Source organism: Cololabis saira, chromosome 19, assembly GCF_033807715.1.
Source record: "Cololabis saira isolate AMF1-May2022 chromosome 19, fColSai1.1, whole genome shotgun sequence".
Classification (NCBI taxonomy): domain Eukaryota; kingdom Metazoa; phylum Chordata; class Actinopteri; order Beloniformes; family Belonidae; genus Cololabis; species Cololabis saira.
In genome coordinates this window covers 5336022-5356431 of record NC_084605.1, presented here as the reverse complement: position 1 = coordinate 5356431, position 20410 = coordinate 5336022, and the positions used below count along the sequence as shown (strand labels likewise).

Genomic DNA, 20410 nt, shown 5'->3' with positions numbered 1-20410 from the left:
AACTGCAGGTCTGGATCTGGACCCTAGTGGTCAACAGAGGAACTGCAGGTCCAGATCTGACTGATTCCAACATTTATTTGGTCATAAATATGTTCCAGTCAGTTGTACGGAGGCTGACACCAGGACTTGTTCCCCTTTTGCATCTATGGACAGTAGTTGGCATCGATGTTGATGGTTGATTTGTACGGACAAGATGGCAGCAACCAGAATGACATTTATCTAAGCGGCTTAAAGACGAACCAACACTCATGTGATGCCATCATAAACACTTTAATATTGATCTGTAATCCACAAAACCCCCTCCCTGAGCTGCAGTCTGCACTCTAGATGCTGAAACAGCTTTTGATGGAGGAAAACAGCTGATTATATTTGGTATCTACAGAAATATAGATTTGGTGGAAATCTGATTCAGTGGACAATGGACCATAAAATCTGTGGTTGCAATAAAAACATCTTATTTCCAAACAGTTTTCTTGACTCACTGAATCATTAGGTGAGAAAATGAGAGCTGAAAACAACGTTACAGATGACATCAAGGAGGGGTTGCCCAGTTCTTCTTCTACAGTCTAGGAACCGTAGAAGCACATTATTGTTGTTGATTTCTCCTTCTACTGACAAATGTACATAAAAATCATCATACTACATTTAAAATCAACAAGGCCGACCCCCGGAACCCTGAACATGAAGAAGCAGTTCTAGACGATGGATGGATCATCTTATTCATCTTGGTGAGACTCACATATAAACAAACACTTTACCATGACAGAGAACTGACAGTCGAGTAGTGATGTCATGACTGGAACAGGAAGTGGTGTGAATAAAGACCAGGATAAACCCTGGTTGCACAGCAACCTTGTGCTCAGATCTGTCAGCAGGTTGTAACTTCATCTTGTCTGATTATAGGTCGGTGATTCCTCTATGACATTACAGTTGGTCACATGTGCAGCAAACTAAGCTGACATGAAGTGAATGATCTCAGCTGAACTGAGCTGCAGAGAAACAACATGCTGCTGTTCACTGTGAAGCTCTGATTGGAAACAGACAGAAGAAAAGCATGTGTATCCTGGAAAAATGGCAACTTCCACCTTTAAAGTCCTGGAAGAGGAAGAAGTTTCCAAGGAATCATTCAGAACAGTGTGATTCAGGTGTTCTGATGGAAACAGAGACAGACATGTACAGACTCAACTATCTGTCCAACAGAGACAGTTTCTCTGACAGGAGAAGACTCTTGAGACTGAACTCAACACAGAGACACTGAAGCACCAGAACCCGGCCAAAACCAGAACCTGAACCCAGGATAGAGAGGTTCAGTGAATGTGGTGTTGAAGGTGTGGAGGTGGATCAGTCTGTCAGAGGAGACGCTGTAGAAGGACAGAGTTCCAGCAGGAACGTCCACATACACGGCTACTCTGTCAGAGACTGAGGAAGAGGAGGAAGATGTGTCTCTCTTATTGTGATAGACATCGTACTGACCAGCATCAGAACAGTCCAGACTCCAGGAATGATCGTTCAATCCAACCACACAGTCATAAGAGTTTCCTTTCCTGCTGATTTTTCTGTAGCTCACTGATACAGAAACTGTTCCTCTCCTCTGGACCTCCCAGTAACAGCGTCCCGTCAGAACTTCTCTACACAGCAGCTGAGGATAGACATCAAACCTGTCTGGATGATCAGGATATGACTGATCCTCCTTCACAAACATCATCTTCCTGTTGTTGTCAGACAGTTTGATGTTGTTGTGGACTGTGTTTGTGTCGATGGTGAGTTGACAGGAATCTGATGGAGAGAACCAACAACCCAGCTGCAGTTATTATTGATCTGTCATTGATCACTGATGGACTCATGATTGAGTGATTTGTCAGTGTGAAGATGGTTGAATGTGTGAATGAAATAAAAACACACTTACACTTCCTCAGACCTGGTGTCAACCATCGTTGTCCAGCAGGCTCCACCCTGAAAGGAGGAGGGGGGTCAGACCAGCTCAGTCTCTTTCAGCAAACATGGACATTACATGGCTCTCAAACACTGATGAAGGAACACTTTGACAGATGCACTTGAATGCAGCATCTCTGAAGTCTTGTCCTGTGGTCATCATGTTGCAGCACAGTTTGAACACATTCTTCTCATCTGATTTCATCTCTGCTGAATAAGCAGCAGGAGGAGACCATGTCATGGATGAGTGAAGGTGCAGCTGTTATTGTGATGTGATGGGCCTGAAAACCACACTGCTGTGGTTCTGGAATGTTTACTGGGTCAGGTTTACTGCTCAAAGATCTCTGTTCAAAGCCAGAGAGCCACAAAGATGATGTCCACAACACCATGAAGAGTCCAGCACACTGATGTCCTTCTGTCTTCATACCTGAGAGTGTCCAGTCTCCAGCGGGGATCCTCCAGTCCAGCAGACAAAAGCTTCCCTGCTGACTCTCCTGGATGGTTGTAGCTCAGGTCCAGCTCTCTCAGGTGGGAGGGGTTGGAGCTCAGAGCTGAGACCAGAGAAGCACAGCCTTCCTCGGAGATCAGACAGCCTGACAGCCTGCAGACACACAACACAACACACATGCAGAGACTCTGAGAGAACTGCTCATAGACTAAAGCTGACTCTGTCCTCGTGTTCACCTGATAATGGCGCTGAAGGAAAAGTCAGAGGATCAGCAGAAACACTGGAATTCACCCTGAATCCAACAAATGTTGCTGAGATGTTTCAGCCTGAACTAAGCTTGTGGATAAACATCAATAGACCTCCCTGAGCTGACCTCACTCATCAATACAGCTAAGTCAACCACATGTATGTTAGACCCCATCCCAACTCGACTATTCAAAAATGTTTTTTTCTCTTATTGGTGCGACAATACTAGACCAAATCAACATATCCCTAAACTTGGGATATGTACCACAGGTTTTCAAAGTTGCAGTAATTAAACCTTTACTTAAAAAACCTTCTCTTGACCCAGACACCTTAGCTAATTATAGACCAATTTCCAATCTTCCATTTGTATCTAAAATTCTGGAAAAGGCAGTTTCAAGCCAGTTATTTGACTATTTGTATAGGAATGATCTGTTTGAAGTCTTTCAGTCACGGTTCAGAATGCATCATAGCACAGAGACAGCACTGGTTTGATTGACGAATGACCTTCTTATGGCCTCAGATATGGGACTAGTGTCCATACTGGTTTCACTGGACCTCAGTGCTGCTTTTAACACTGTAGATCATGGCATTTTACTGCACAGGTAAGAGCACGTTGTTGGGATTAAAGGGACAGCTCTAAGTTGGTTTAAATCATATCTATCTGACAGGTTCCAGTTTGTTCATGTACATGAGGTTTCTTCAGTACAGTCAAGGGTCTGTTATGGTGTTCCGCAGGGTTCAGTGCTAGGGCCAATCTTGTTCAGTTTATACATGCAGCCATTGGGAAGTATAATCCAGAATCACGGCATACACTTTCATTGTTATGTTGATGATACGCAGCTCTATTTGTCTATGAAGCCGGATGAAACAGAACCGTTAGTTAAACTTCAGACATGTCTTAGGGACATCAAGGACTGGATGACCGGAAATTTCTTGCTTCTAAATTCAGATAGAACAGAGGTTATCATTCTTGGTCCAGAGCATTTTAGGAAGGGATTAAATGGTGTTGCGATGGCTTCCAGTGCAACTGTGAGAAACCTTGGTGTTGTTTTCGATCAGGATTTGTCGTGTAAACCATATGTTAATCAGGTTTGTAAAATAGCGTTTTTCAATCTGTGTAATATTGCAAAGATTAGGAAAATCCTCTCGCAGAGGGATGCAGAAAAACTAGTTCATGCATTTGTATCTTCTAGACTAGATTACTGTAATGTGTTATTAGCAGGATGTCCAAGTAATTTTGCTGAATAGGCTCCAGCTGATCAAAAATGCAGCAGCACGATTACTGACAGGAATCAGCAAGAGAGACCACGTCTCTCCAGTGTTAGCGTCGCTCCATTGGCTACCTGTAAAATTCAGAATCCAATTGTAAATTTTATTACTTGCATATAAAGCCCAAAACGGCTTAGCTCCGCATTATTTGCAAGACCTGATAGTGCCTTGTGTTCCTGGCAGAGCTCTCCATTCTCAGAGTGCAGGTTTACTCGTAGTTCCTAGATTATCCAAATGTAGATTTGGAGGGCGGGCGTTCTGCTATCAGGCACCATTACTATGGAACCAACTTCCAATCTGGGTTAAGGAGGCTGACACCACCTCCACCTTTAAAACAAAACTTAAAACCTTTCTGTTTAGTAAAGCCTATAGTTAGTGTTTAGTAAACCTCTAGCTGGTGTTGGTAAATCTCTAGGTAATGTAAACTCTAGTCTGTTAGAGTCAGTAGTCATAGTTGCAGCTATAGAACAAGACTATAATAGTTAGTCTCAAATATAGCTTTGCGGTAGATATGCTGCTATAGGTCTATGCTGCAGGGGGGACCGACATGTTCCGCTGGGCGGTGCCTCTCACCCTTCTTCTCCTCTCCTCTTCCCTTCCTCTCTTCTCCATTTCCATTTTTATTTATTATAAATATCTCATAGCTATCATTTTTGTCCATCGCTCCTGTAGTTTCTTGTGCCGGCCCCCCTATTTTCTCTTTTGTGCATGTTTGCAGGCCGGAGCTTCGGGAGCTGCGTGCTGGCCTGCGGTCCCGGTGCCCCTCCCCCCACCCCCGGTCATCCGGTTGCTGCTTCCACCTGCCTGCGCCCCTCCCCTATGGTCATCCCGCTGCTGTTTCCACATGTCTGCTGTGTGCTGCTGACATCCCGACCCCCCCAGTCTGGCCTTCAGCAAGAGGGTCCCCCCTTATGAGCCTGGTCCTGCTCAAGGTTTCTTCCCTCCTAAAGGGGAGTTTTTCCTTGCCACTGTTTGGCTGAAGGCTTTTCTCCCACTAGGGGAGTTTTTACCTGCCATTGTTTATGTAATAATTGCTCGGGGGTCATGTTCTGGGTCTCTGGAAAGCGTCTAGAGAAACATCTGTTGTATTAGACGCTATAAAAATAAAATTGAATTGAATTGAATTGAATCAACGTACAAAGAGTCCCACTGCTGCTGAGGCCGACAGCATCCAGATGTGGAGAGAGACGTGTGAAGAGCATCATGTAACATGAACATGTCAGTGAGTTTTACAACCAGATAAGTCAGCTGTGTTTAAAGCTTCATTGGAGCTGAATAAACATTTGACTTTCTGACTCTTTCTGACTACTTTTCAATTAAAGGAAGAAAAAAACACCCCTGATCACTGAAATAACCTGAAACTGACTAAACTACAAACAGACATTTATATGGACTTTGTGGAGCCCTACTCCTCGTTCATCATCCTCACACACTTCTGACTGACTGTATTTAGCGCTTCAACCCGATTTGGACCCTATTACAGTTATTAAAACTCTCATCAACAATCCTTCAATATCAACCACAGTTCTAACGGCCAAGAGTTGAACACTTGGTGGATTCTGACCTAAGAGATTCCAGGTGACAGTGTGGACTCTCCAGTCCAGGACACAGCTTCTTCAGTCCTGAATCCTGCAGGTCATTGTTAATCAGGTCCAGTTCTGTCAGACTGGAGGACTGAGAGCTGAGAACTGAGGACAGATCTGCGCAGATGTCCTCTGAAAGGTTACAACCACTCAACCTGCAGAGGAGATAGAAAAGAGATCATGATGTTATTTAGGAGTGTTTATTTGTTTAACATTTCATGAACAAGGAAACTCAAACTCGGCACATGGTTTTCTGTTGCCTCCATGTAGAAGTAACTTAAAACAGAAGACAATGAATCCCAGAGCGATGGTGGTGAGGAATGAATTACCAGACGTTTGGATTGGAGATAATAAAATGTTTTCTTCTCAGCATACTGGAAAATTGGGTGGGACTTACCTGCACTGTGCTTCAATGGTTCAAATCTTACTTGCATGATAGGGCCTTTTTTGTGTCAATTGGAAACCATGAGTCTAAGAGAACCAAGATCACATGTGGGGTTCCTCAAGGGTCTATTCTCGGAACGCTTCTATTCAACATCTATATGTTACCCCTAGCTCAGGTTATGGAACATCACAACATTTGCTACCATACTTGCTCTATATTTCAGTGTCACCACATGACTACAGTCCCCTGATCTCATTGAGTAACTGTATTCACCAAATCAATGAGTGGATGTGCCAGAATTTTCTCCAGCTAAATGCAGAAAAGACAAAGGTGATCATTTTTGGCCCTAAAAATGAAAGGGAAAAGATCAGCGCTCACCTTGGTTCCATGTCATTGACAGTTACAAATCAAGCCAGAAATCTTGGTGTAATTATTGACTCAGACCTGAACTTCAACAGCCAAAATAAAGTTTATCACTAAATCTGCCTATTACCATCTAAAAAACATTGCTAGAATTAAGGGGATTCTGTCTAAACAAGACATGGAAAAACTTATTCATGCATTCATTTTCAGTAAGTTGGATTATTGCAATGGCATCTTTACAGGACTTAACAAGAAATAAATCAGGCAGCTGCAGCTGATCCAGAACGCTGCCGCCAGAGACCTTACAAACACCAGGAAACTGGACCACATTACACCGGTCATGAAATCACTACACTGGCTTCCAGTTAGTCAAAGGATAGTGTTTAAAATCTTACTGCTGGTCTACAAAGACCTGAATGGTCTTGGACCAAAATACATGGTTGATCTGTTAGTTCCCTATGAAGCTCCCAGACCCCTGAGGTTCATCTGGATCTGTTAGTTCCCTATGAAGCTCCCAGACCCCTGAGGTTCATCTGGATCTGGTTTGTTGTGTGTCCCAAGAACCAGAACCAAGCAAGGTGAGGCAGCGTTCAGTTATTCTGCTCCTCACCGGTGGAACAAACTTCCTGTAGACCTGAGGTCTGCTCCAACTGTCAGCTCCTTTAAATCAGGGTTAAAAACATTACTGTTTACTCAAGCGTACTCCTAAATTGAATTTACCTGCTGTATTCTACTGCCCTTATTTGTAACAGCTTGTGCTTTTTATTATTTTACGTTTTTTCTTATCATCTTATTCTTAATTTTTTCAATCTTATTTGTTATTTACTGTCTAATTATGTCTTGCCGCTTTTAATGTCAATGTAAAGCACTTTGAATTACCTTGTGTTGAATTGTGCTATATAAATAAATGTGCCTTGCCTTGCCTTGCCTTAAGCTTTAAGAAGAAGCTCAAGTAATTTCTGTTTACTCAGGGAGAATGAAATGCACCGTTGAGAAGTGAGCAATTGATTAGTTTTTTCTTAATATCTTGTTTGAGAGTGTGATGAGAAAATGTAATTCCTGAGTTTAAAAAGAGGGAATTTAGAGGCATAATGTCATTGTGCAGCTTATAATTTTGTTATTTTTGTACTTGGTGTGTCCCCTAACCCTAACCCTATTCATGATAATGTTGTAATTCAGGTGATGATTCTGATGAGACCCCAGAGAAACTGCTGTGAAAGGTCAGCACCCAATGGGGATCTAACAAAACAACCAGACAGTTCTAACGGTCCACAGTTGAACACTTGGTGGATTCTGACCTGAGAGACTCCAGGTGACAGTGTGGACTCTCCAGTCCAGGACACAGCTTCTTCAGTCCTGAATCCTGCAGGTGGTTGTTACTCAGGTCCAGTTCTGTCAGACTGGAGGACTGAGAGCTGAGAACTGAGGACAGATCTGCACAGATGTCCTCTGAGAGGTTACAACCACTCAACCTGCAGAGGAGATTAAAGAGAGATAATGAGAATACTTAGGAAAGTTTATTTGTTTAACATTTCATGAACAAGAAAACTCAAACTCGGCAGGTGGTTTTCGGTTGCCTCCATGTAGAAGTAACTTAAAACAGAAGACAATGAATCCCAGAGCGATGGTGGCGAGGAATGAATTACCAGATGTTTGGATTGGAGATAATAATATGTTAAGCTTTGAGAAGAAGCTCAAGTAATTTCTGTTTACTCAGGGAGAATAAAATGCACCGTTGAGAAGTGAGCTATTGATTCCTTTTTTTCTTAAAATCTTGTTTGAGAGTGTGATGAGAAAATGTAATTCCTGAGTTTAAAAAGAGGGGAATTTCGAGTCATGATGTCATTGTGCTGCTTATAATTTTGTTATTTTTGTACTTTGAGCAGGTGTCCTAGTGTCTGTTGTCTCTGAGTTTTGAGCATTATGTTTATGTATTTTAATTAATGATAATGTTGTAATTCAGCTGATGATTCTGATGAAAACCCAGATAAGCTGCTGTGAAACGTCAGCAGCTAACAGAGTTCTAATAAAACAATCAAACAAACAGTTATATGGGTCAACAGTTGAACACTTGGTGGATTCTGACCTGAGAGACTCCAGGTGACAGTGTGGACTCTCCAGTCCAGGACACAGCTTCTTCAGTCCTGAATCCTGCAGGTGGTTGTTACTCAGGTCCAGTTCTGTCAGACTGGAGGACTGAGAGCTGAGAACTGAGGACAGATCTGCACAGATGTCCTCTGAAAGGTTACAACCACTCAACCTGCAGAGGAGATTAAAGAGATCATGAGGTTATTCAGGAAAGTTTATTTGTTTAACATTTCATGAACAAGAAAACTCAATCTCGGCAGGTGGTTTTCTGTTGCCTCCATGTAAAAGTAACTTAAAACAGAACACAATGAATCCCAGATCGATGGTGGCGAGGAATGAATTACCAGACATTTGGATTGGAGATAATAATATGTTAAGCTTTAATAAGAAGCTCAAGTAATTTCTGTTTACTCAGGGAGAATAAAATGTACCGTTGAGAAGTGAGCTATTCCCTGAATTCCAATCTCCACCCTCACAGACTCACACACTTACGTGCGCGCTCCCGCAACTTGTATAAGGGTTCAGGGCTGTCTCATTCCTAAAGTCGTTAAGTGCGCGAGGGCTCCTTTACAAACAGGGAGCGACCAACATACGGAGGGAAGAAAACCAAAAAAAATGACAAATTAAGTTTTGGACTTTCTTCAAGACTAAAGACAAGAAAAGAGGCTGAGGGAGCTGGATGAAAAGGAGGAGGAGAGGGAAAGGAAGAGGGATGACCAGTTATCTAAGTCAATTGACATTTTTGGGAAGATGGTGGACAAAGTGTAGTTTTCTTCATCATTTTTTTATTCATAATCTGAGGTTCAATTTCTTTTGTTTTCATTTTATATTAGACACATCCTCAGTTGACCTGGGGTCCGTTTCACAAAGCAGGTTCAACAAACTCTGAGTCTAATCCTGAACTCTTAGTTGATCTACTCTGAGATCGGAAACTGAGTTTTCGGTTCCAGAACAGCGGATTTGATTGAATTTACTCAACTCTAAGTAGTTTCACCTGGAGTTAAGTGCGTGCGCCACAGGTATAAAAAGCCAGCATCAATTGAGCCCCGATTCGACGATTCACCATGGCAACCGGCAACAACAAAAGATCCACATACTTTTTCTTTTTTTTTTTAAACTTTATTTAACATTTCAATTTACAAAATCCCTTTGAGGAAACATTAGTTTGCATCTGAAGATCCACGTACTTCATGCCACTGTCATTTAGATCAGGGCCGTCAATTGGGTACGGCAGCTGCCACACATCCGCTTCGGGGGAAAGTGTAAATGTTTTTTTTTAATACATTTATGGAATTACTCTGTGTCTATTTGTATTGATTTATCCTATTACTTAATACATATAAAATAACTACAAATGCATATCAGAACAACATGATAGATTTCACTAGGTATTATATTTCCCAACACTTGTACCCCCCTCATATCTTGAAATGTGATGTCCCAGCGTCCCTGACGACAGTGGTCTGTCACTATCAATCTTGTTTTTAGCGCGCTCTGCAGTGTTACTAACTTACAAAAATGAAAAGGAAGCAGACAATCACGCAATTTAAAAAAAAAAGAAAGAAGGCAAGAGATGGTCCAATGTTGCCCCAGCAGCAGAAGATATTAACGAGGCTGATGGATTAATTATGGAAGTTCATTTTAAGGTAAGATATCAAATCACCCTACCCTCTTATGAATCTGTTTAAGGGAAATATTTGACTTTTTCTTACTCTCTCTCTTTCTCTCCTCTGCGCCCTCCCTCTCCTTTTTGCATTTGGACTTTAACTGTTTGAAGTTAAACTCGGATGTCCCTGTGATATTGTTGCACTGACAGTGAATAAAGTGAACCAAATGAGTTAAATTGCGTTTGTCAGATACGCTTTTTCTGCTCTCTAACTCTGCCGCTTGCTGTCCGTGGTGCAGAAAACGGATGCGTATTGCATAAAGACCCATTGGCTGAATTGACGCCACTGAGGGAGGAGACAGAGAGAAACTCAGGCTTTATTGAAGAAAACCTGCTAGCGACCAGGTTAGGTTCAGAGCGTCTGTTACTACGGTAACTGACCGAGAACTTAAGTTACCTTTCTTTGTGAAACAGGCTAGAGTTACCCCTATCTCTCTGGTTTGATTTACCTCCCTTTGTGAAACGGAAAACTCAGAGTTTCCCTAATTTCAGGGTTAACAGACTCAGAGTTTTCACTAAACCTGCTATTGTAATGGAAAATGTTGGTATAACACTGTCTGTTGCCTGTTTTCAAGTGAACATTCCTATGCCGAGGTCACGCGCTTTGACACAGAGCCTGGCACGGTTACCAGGGTGATATTTCGTCTAGTTTCCCAGCTTCTCAAGTATAAGATAACTTTTCTCTAAACACGTTCAGCTCACTCAGGACTGACGGTTCGTGTGACCGGTTGGACTGTGTGGCTCCATTCAATTGAATGTTTTTCCTCTTTTCATTAAAGCTTCAGAAAGACAGCTGAGGTGTCCTGACATTCATTTTTTAACAACAATTTTTGCCACCACACTATGTGAAACGGACCCCTGGTGTTGAATAAACAAGACTTGCTTTTCTTTAATCTTTATAAATATGCGCACAGTACAATATGTATTTCCTTGTTAATGTAGTGTATTTCTTTCAATCTACCCATACCAGCACATCCAGTATGCCAGACTCCATCGCCGAGTAATTTCATTTTTGTAAGAGCGTGTAAACTGATGGTATCCTGAGTTAAATATTCCAGCTGGGTTATGACCAACTAATATTACTTTCCATTTTGAGTATGACATCATTTCATTTTTGTAAGAGACCGTATAAATTGATGGTAACCTGAGCTAAATATTTCAGTTATATTATTATTAGTTACTGCAATGTTTTTGTTCAACTTGCTGAAATTGTTAAAATGTTGAGGTCATAAATAAATGAATGACCAAATTACTGCCTGACTTGTTTGTGTTGGATCTAAAACTATCTTGCTAGTATTTACATGTATGCATTTCTGTTAACATAGGGAATCTTAATTCAAACACTGTACTCAGATTAAAGAAAAGCAAGTCTTGTTTATTCAACACCAGGGGCCTGTACTACGAAGCAAGTTCAACATATCCAGGATATCTTTTCCTTATCCAGATTCACTAACCCGGACAATTGCAATCACGCTAAGCGGTCACAGGACGGCGGTTATCAACTCGGTAGATCGACCCAGCTTTCTCCAATCTGGATATGAGCGCGTGCACATAAAAGGGGCGGTGTTTTCAGCGCATGACCAATCGCAAGCATGGAGAAGTCCGCTGTCAGAGCCGCTTACTTCAGCAGTGAAGAGCAAACTATAATTCTACAGAAATACGATGAGTATAGGAATATTATACAGGCAAAAAGCAACACAGTTGCAGCTGCAAAATGCAGGAAAGACAGCTGGCAAAAGATCGCTGACTGTATAAATGCGTAAATTCATAGGGATATAAACATATATTTGAATATTCTGGAAATCTTAATCTTAAACTGTAAACCATGATCAGCAATATTAAAATAATAAAAGGCTTGCAATATTTCAGTTGATTTGTAATGAATCCAGAATGTATGACATTTTTTTTGTTTTTGTGTTTGCATTACAGAAAATCACAATATTCTAATTTTCTGAGACAGTCCTGTATATATTGGTTCTATAAGTATTGTTGTTGACCGATAACTTGTGCTGATGCTGTACCAAAGAATTGGGTTTATTTATTTATTTTATTTAATTTTTTATTTTTTCAGGAGGGGGGTATTTAGTATTTTAAAGTGACTTCTCAGAATGTTCGAGGGACGAAATTGAAAATCCCTTTTTTGCTATCCCCTTACAAATGCATCTTCTTTTTGATTTCTTCTTGATTTATTTATTTAATTGGTATTAGTTTTGGATTGACTGTACATCGGATTTTGGGTGATGATTTGTTTTATTAATTCATTGATTGATTTATTTTTTATTTTCTCCTGCACCTCTTTTTTCTTTTTTTCCTTTTTTTTTGGATCGTTCATACAGGTACTCATCAGGGAAAGCAAAGGGGTTTTGGTGGTCCCTGAATACGCGTTCTCTTCGGAGGGATCCTCTCACGATCCGCGCACCGAGCTCCACTGGATTCATTTTCCAAGAGAGCTGATTGGTCAGTGGGCGGTGCTTTTATACCCGGCGATCTGTATCTCGAACATAACCTGCTCCGGAGCAGGTTAGCTGTTCAGCATAAGTTACCATGGCGATGTGCCCCGGTGAGAAGTGAACCACCGTCGTAGTCCTGAAAACCCAGGGTTAAACCTGAAGTTACCTCGCTAACCCCAAATCCCGCTTCGTAGTACAGGCCCCAGAACAACTGAGGATTTTTCTAATATAAAATGAAAACAAAAGAAAAACTTCATTTGTCCTTTTAATGGTTTTCTTCATTTTATTGTCGTTTGTTGGTCGCTCCCTGTTTGTAAAGAAAATAATAAGGCCGTTGAAAAATCATCATGGGACAACAGTTTCTGAATTTAAATCACCAGTGGGCTATGTATTTATATTTACAGGTGAACTTCTTTCGTCTCGCAGTCGCACATGAATTCTTTTCCTCCGCCCCCTGTTTTGTTTACATTCTCCCTGGTAACCTCCTTTTATGTCACAACGCAATGAACTGTGGGTAATTCCCTTTCCAAAAGTCTGCGGAGATGCTGACTTACGGTAAGTGAGCAGTAAGGGCTCAAAATGTCTGTCGGGAGCCCCCGCGCACTTAACGACTTTAGGAATGGAACAGCCCTGAACCCCTACGCAAGTCGTGGGAGCGCGCACGTAAGTCTGTGAGTCTGTGAGGGTAGAGATTGGAATTCGGCTTTTAAATCATTCTGCCCCTCTCTTTCTCTCTCTCTTCACCTGCAGGCACCTGGTCGGTGATGTGGCATCCTTAGTTTCCTCTGTTATCCTTTTGTTTAGTTTATGCATTCTACAACACACATCTACACTCACACAACATGCACCTGATGCTTACTTTACTGACATCCACATTCTATGTTTTGTAATCTTTTGTTTAACATATTTGAGTTCAGTCATTTCTGTTCATAAAAGCATTTTTGTTATTCCTTATCATGGTGTGTCCCCCTCCCTGTAAGAGCCAGGCTGTGACAGAATATAGAGTCATAACGGCATTGTGCTGATTGTAATAGTTATTTTTGTACTTTGAGCAGGTGTCCTAGTGTCTGTTGTCTCTGAGTTGTGAGCATTATGTTTATGTATTTTAATTAATAATAATGTTGTAGTTCAGGTGATGATTCTGATGAGACCCCAGAGAAACTGCTGTGAAAGGTCAGCAGCTAACAGGGATCTAACAAAACAACCAGACAGTTCTAATGGTCAACAGTTGAACACTTGGTGGATTCTGACCTGATAGACTCCAGGTGACAGTGTGGACTCTCCAGTCCAGGACACAGCTTCTTCAGTCCTGAATCTTGCAGGTCGTTGTTACTCAGGTCCAGTTCTGTCAGACTGGAGGACTGAGAGCTGAGAACTGAGGACAGATCTGCACAGATGTCCTCTGAGAGGTTACAACTACTCAACCTGCAGAGGAGATTAAAGAGATCATGAGAATATTTAGGAAAGTTTATTTATTTAACATTTCGTGAACAAGACAACTCAAACTCGGCAGGTGGTTTTCTGTTGCCTCGATGTAGAAGTAACTTAAAACAGAACACAATGAATCCCAGAGCGATGGTGGCGAGGAATGAATTACCAGATGTTTGGATTGGAGATAATAATATAACAAACTTCAAGAAGAAGCTCAAGTAATTTCTGTTTACTCTTTGAGAATAAAATGCACCATTGAGAAGTGAGGTATTGATTCGTTTTTTCTTAATATCTTGTTTGAGAGTGTGATGAGAAAATGTTATTCCTGATTTTTAAAAAGAGGGAATGTAGAGTCATAATGCCGTTGTGCTGATTATAATGTTATGTTTGTACTTTGAGCAGGGGCCTGTACTACGAAGCAAGTTCAACATACCCAGGATATCTTTTCCTTATCCAGATTCACTAACCCGGACAATTGCAATCACGCTAAGCGGTCACACGACGGTGGTTATCAACTCGGTATATCAACCCAGGTTTCTCCAATCTGGATATGAGCGCGTGCACATAAAAGGGGCGGTGTTTTCAGCGCATGACCAATCGCAAGCATGGAGAAGTCCGCTGTCAGAGCCGCTTATTTCAGTAGCGAAGAGCAAACAATAATTTTACGGAAATATGATGAGTATAGGCATATAATACAGGCAAAAAGCAACACAGTTGCAGCTGCAAAATGCAGGAAAGACAGCTGGCAAAAGATCGCTGACTGTATAAATGCGTAAGTTCATAGGGATATAAACATCACTGCCCCATTATTAGGGCATAAGTAGATCTGACTATAATTACAGTTGTCTATTCTGTTAAATGCATGTGTTGCTTAGATGTATTCGTATGGCGTGTATGACAATTGTAGCCTCATTCCTTCAGCTGCAACCCCAGCGGAGTGAAACGCACATGGGAGCAAATAAAAAATAAATATAAAAACATAATTCAAAGCGGTAAGTAGGCTCACTTTCATATCTTAGAAGTACAACAAGTACAAGGCTTTAGTGTTTCTATCACTCTCTGTTTTAGGATGATATCAGTATACAAAAGCACAATGAAATAGCATTGACATTACTTGCAGCAAACAGAAAAAAAAATGACAAGAAGAAGATCGGAGGGATCCTCTCACGATCCGCGCACCGAGCTCCACTGGATTCTCTTCGAAAGGGCATGCCATTTTCCAAGAGAGCTGATTGGTCAGTGGGCGGTGCTTTTATACCCGGCGATCTGTATCTCGAACATAACCTGCTCCGGAGCAGGTTAGCTGTTCAGCATAAGTTACCATGGCGATGTACCCCGGTAAGAAGTGAACCACCGTCGTAGTCCTGAAAACCCAGGGTTAAACCTGAAGTTACCTCGCTAACCCCAAATCCCGCTTCGTAGTACAGGCCCCTGGTGTCCTCATGTATGTTGTCTCTGAGTTGTGAGCTTGTATGTTTATGTATTTTGATTAATGATAATGATGTAATTCAGCCAATAATTCTGATGAGACCCCAGAGAAACTGCTGTGAATGGTCAGCACCCAATGGGGATCTAACAAAACAACCAGACAAACAGTTCTAAGGGTCAACAGTTGAACACTTGGTGGATTCTGACCTGAGAGACTCCAGGTGACAGTGTGGACTCTCCAGTCCAGGACACAGCTTCTTCAGTCCTGAATCCTGCAGGTCGTTGTTACTCAGGTCCAGTTCTGTCAGACTGGAGGACTGAGAGCTGAGAACTGAGGACAGATCTGCACAGATGTCCTCTGAGAGGTTACAACCAATCAACCTGCAGAGGAGATTAGAGAGATAAAATTATGTAATTTAAACATTGATTATTTAATTAAACAAATGAATGAATCATAGAATTTAAATGAATACTGATCAATTCAACTATTAATCAATAAGTGTTGCTGCCCTACAGTCTTGATCAAAGCTGCATTTCTCTTCTCTGCATGTAAAGTTTCCTGAGATGAATCATTGAGGAGAACTGGTCCCACATTAACCTGAACTTAGTTGAACAGTGCATTTATTTTGTTTCCTCCAAGAACACAATATGTGATTGTAACTTAAACAGATGTGTCCGTGTTCGTCCTTACACAACTTTCTTGGAGGCTTTGACCACCGGCAGCAGCCTCCGTAGAACCTTCTCTGAAGCTGAGTATTTCTTCAGGTCAAACACCTCCAGATCTTCTGATGACAGTAAGATGAAGCCCAGAGCCGACAACTGACCAGGAGACAGTTTATCTGTGGAGAGATGTCCTGACCTCAGGGACCGTTGGACCTCCTCCACCAGAGAACCAGCGTTCAGTTCATTCAGACAGTGGAAAAGGTTGATGCTTTTCTCTGCAGACAGATCCTTACTGATCTTCTTCTTGATGTATTTAACTGTTGGCTGATTTTTCTGTGCCCTTTGTTTTGTTTCCAGCAGACCTCGTAGGAGGTTCTGATTGGTCTCCAGTGAAAGACCCAGGAGGAAGCGGAGGAACAAGTCCAGGTGTCCGTTTGGACTCTGTAAGGCCTTGTCCACAGCACTCTGATAGAGCTGAGTCTCTGTCTTTCTTTGTTCCTCCAGCAGGTTGACTCCAGACTTGATGAAGGTCAGATGGACATGAAGAGCAGCCAGAAACTCCTGAACACTCAGATGGACGAAGCAGAAGACCCGGTCCTGGTACAGGCTGCTCTCCTCTCTAAAGATCTGGGTGAAAACTCCTGAGTACACTGAAGCCTCTCTGACATTGATGCCACACTCTCTCAGGTCTGGTTCATAGAAGATCAGGTTTCCTTTCTGCAGCTGCTCAAAAGCCAGTTTTCCCAGAGACTCCACCATCTTCCTGCTCTCTGGACTCCAGTGTGGATCCGTCTCAGCTCCTCCATCATACTTGACCTTCTTCAGTTTGGCCTGCACCACCAGGAAGTGGACGTACATCTCAGTCAGGGTCTTGGGCAGCTCCCCTCCCTCTCTGGCTTCCAGGACTTTCTCCAGGACCGTAGCAGTGATCCAGCAGAAGACTGGGATGTGGCACATGATGTGGATGCTCCGTGATGTCTTGATGTGGGAGATGATCCTGCTGGTCTGGTCCTCTTCTCTGAACCTCTTCCTGAAGTATTCCTCCTTCTGTGGGTCAGTGAACCCTCTGACCTCGGTCACCATGGAGACACACTCAGGAGGGATCTGATTGGCTGCTGCGGGTCGTGTGGTGATCCAGAGACGAGCAGACGGAAGCAGGTTCCCCCTGATGAGGTTTGTCAGCAGCACATCCACTGAGGTGGACTCCGTAACATCAGTCAGGACCTCATTGTTGTGGAAGTCCAGAGGAAGTCGACTCTCATCCAGACCGTCAAAGATGAACACGACCTGGAATTCTTCAAAGATGCACATTTCTCTGGTTTCAGTGAAGAAGTGATGAACAAGTTCCACCAAGCTGAACTTTCTGTCTTTCAGCACATTCAGCTCTCTGAAGGTGAATGGAAGCAGTAACTGGATGTCCTGGTTGGCTCCTTCAGCCCAGTCCAGAGTGAACTTCTGTGTTAGGACTGTTTTCCCGATGCCGGCCACTCCCTTCGTCATCACTGTTCTGATTGGTTCAACTCTTCCAGGTGGGAGTTTAAAGATGTCTTCGTGTCTGATGGTTGTGTCTGCTCTGTCTGGTTTCCTGGATGCTGCTTCAATCTGTCTGACTTCATGTTCATTGTTGACCTCTCCAGTCCCTCCCTCTGTGATGTAGAGCTCTGTGTAGATCTGCTTCAGAAGGGTTGGGTTTCCTGCTTTAATAATCCCCTCAGACACACACTGGCACTTCTTCTTCAGCCTAAACTTCAGCCGCTTTCTACAAACTTCAGAAAAAGTACCTTAACAAAAGTGGAAAAAAGAAACCAGTTAGTGTCTTATGAAGTTCAATTTAATTCTCCTCAAGAATCTCGTGGGTGCCGAGGCGGTTCAGAGCAAAATTTGTGTTTAATGAAGTTACTGTTCGCATATAACGGTGTAACGCCGGCAACTACCGGCATCATTATTATTGTCCGTTTATTTTGTGGTGCCATCTTCTGCCTTTTATTCATGTTTTAAACGCTGTGTTTTGTCATCCCGTCTGATTGCACGTGGCGTGGCGAGAGTGCCGCCATCTTTAAATACCACAGGGCTGCCACGCTGTTTTGAACCATAGATGATCGTTTTGTATCACGTGTTTAATAAAATTAAAAAAATTAATCAATAATTCTTGATAACCGAACAGCGCTACCCTCGCACAACATAAATGGTGCCCCGTGTGAGGCTCCGAATATAACAGCATGTGACGGAATTTGTGTGAAATAACCAAACATTAATTTTTATCGGGAAGGACTTTTTTTTTCTCTTCCCCTCAACATTCCAGCAGAACATTGTTGGAACAAGAGTTCCTCCCTTCATCTTTCAGTGGTTTTAATGTGGCTGATCTGTGAATGTTGTTCATCTCCTGAGGAATTCTGGGTAATTTACCCAGCAGCTTTAATGTTCAGAAATCCTCTTACTGCTCTGCAGACGCTCAGCCAGCTCCTCCTGCTTCATTCTCCTCAGGAAGTTCACTGTGATCTTCAAAAACGCCTCTCTGTTGCTCCATTTCTGTTCTTCATCCTCACCCTCGAACAGATGCTCTAGGGATTCTGGGTAATCTGGACTCAGACCCCTCTGGATCTTCTTCAGCTCGTTCTTCACAAACAGGACAACGTTGTCTTCAAGTAGCTGGAACAGAAGACCACATGAAGGACACAATCAGACTGAGACCAAGGAGACAAACATCAGACCCATGTTGGACAGACTAACAGTCCACTGGTCTCCAGAGACCAGCATGGAGACAAACATCAGACCCATGTTGGACAGACTGACAGTCCACTGGTCTCCAGAGACCAGCATGGAGACAAACATCAACAGAACAGATGGAGAAGCAGTTGTTCATGTACAGACCAGAAATATGGCGTCCAGCTGTGTGTGATGCTGCTGGACAGACGGACCGCTGGGAGGCTCTGAGCTCTGCTGGTCCACTCTGTGGAGGAACCAGGAAGAATTAGCTCACATCATGTATGTCCTCACAGAGACAAACACCAGCTGAAGGTCCATGAAGTCCTGTTTGGATGAGGACCGTCCATCAGAGGACTGGCTGTGGTACTGAAGGTTTACTAGTCCTGCTGATCCACTGAGAACGTACATGTGACCTCAGTGAAAAGTTACAACAAGATCAGGAACATGGATAACTGATGGAGACATGAAGCAGCTGAGGAACTCTGGATAATAATCAGGATCAGTCCTCTGGAAGGTAAGACCTCCAGATGTGTCAACCAGAGGAAAAAGCTCCTGACAGGAGATGGAAATCTATGAGGAGGAAGCTCAGATCACCATCAGGTGATGGAGGACCACAGGGGTCCAGGACTGATTTAAATACATTTAATGTGTTTAAATACATCTCACCTCACTGAAGAAGAATGTTGGTCTCTTTTAAAGTCAATAAACTTGCCCTTTGACCAGTCGCTCTTCAAGGACACACAGCTGGGTCCAGGTCCAGGTCCAGATCCAGGCCCAGAACCAGGTCCAGGTCCAGGTCCAGGTCCAGGTCCAGGTCCAGGTTGATTCCTGTAATAATGAGGTTTGGTGATGTGAGTCTTGAACTCGGACATGCAGAAGAGTCACGGACAGTTAGAGATGCTCATCTCACCTCTGAGCTTTGCTCCGACTCTCATGTTCCCCACACAGAGAGGTTTTAGAGGGAGGGACTCCCTCCTCTCTGTCCTCACACTGGTCCATTCTGCTGAATTCACGTCCACATCAGCTCACACACACGCCTTCATCTGCAGAGGAAACACACACCACTGGTGTTGGACAGAGATCAGCTGATCCTGCACTGGTTTGCTCCTCTCTTTAGTGTTTATGTCACTTGAATGCACACCTGGGTGCACGTTACGTTTCGGGCCGCATTAATGGCCAAAGAAGTGGTATAAATTGCTCCAAAATTACATGATCAATTCAAAATGGCCGAGTTCCTGTTCGGTTTCGGTCATGGCACCAAAAGACTTTTCTTTAAGTTGCGACATGATACAGGTGTGTACCGATTGTCGTGCATGTACGTCAAACCGTATTGTGGGGCTTAAGGCACAACGTTTTCTAGGGGGCGCTGTTGAGCCGTTAGGCCACGCCAATTAATGCAAACCATGAAATATCAAATTTTTCGCCAGGCCTGGCTTGCATGCCATATTTGGTGACTTTTGGGGAACTTTTCGTCAGAAAAAGAAAAACGAGAACGAGGAATACAATTCCTACAGATACAATAGGGGCCTTCGCACTGTCAGTGCTCGGGCCCTACTAAAAATGTTGTCATTAACAATCATGTAGATTTGTACATTAAGGTTGATTGTAGATTGTAGATTTGATTGTAGAAGTGAGAACGAGTTCCTACCTTCACCTGTTTGACCCTATTGTATTTGTGGTGTTTATTATTATTAGGGCCCGAGCAACTTCAGTGCGAAGGCCCTATTGTATCTGTAGGAATTTTTTTTTTCT

The 20410-nt window shown here is 42.7% G+C and overlaps 1 protein-coding gene across 1 annotated transcript; it reads right to left on the bottom strand.

Moving 5' to 3' along the window:
* Positions 1 to 1127: 1127 nt before the first annotated feature.
* On the bottom strand, positions 1128 to 18503 carry LOC133419890 (NACHT, LRR and PYD domains-containing protein 3-like). The gene is made up of 9 exons (XM_061709378.1): positions 18391 to 18503; positions 15981 to 17733; positions 15497 to 15670; positions 13682 to 13855; positions 8313 to 8486; positions 7525 to 7698; positions 2360 to 2533; positions 1907 to 1953; positions 1128 to 1776 (listed from the first exon to the last, which is right to left on the bottom strand). Exons 1-9 carry the CDS (start codon positions 18425 to 18427, stop codon positions 1241 to 1243), a joined length of 3243 nt encoding a protein of 1080 aa, XP_061565362.1. The 5' UTR covers positions 18428 to 18503; the 3' UTR covers positions 1128 to 1240.
* Positions 18504 to 20410: the final 1907 nt, after the last annotated feature.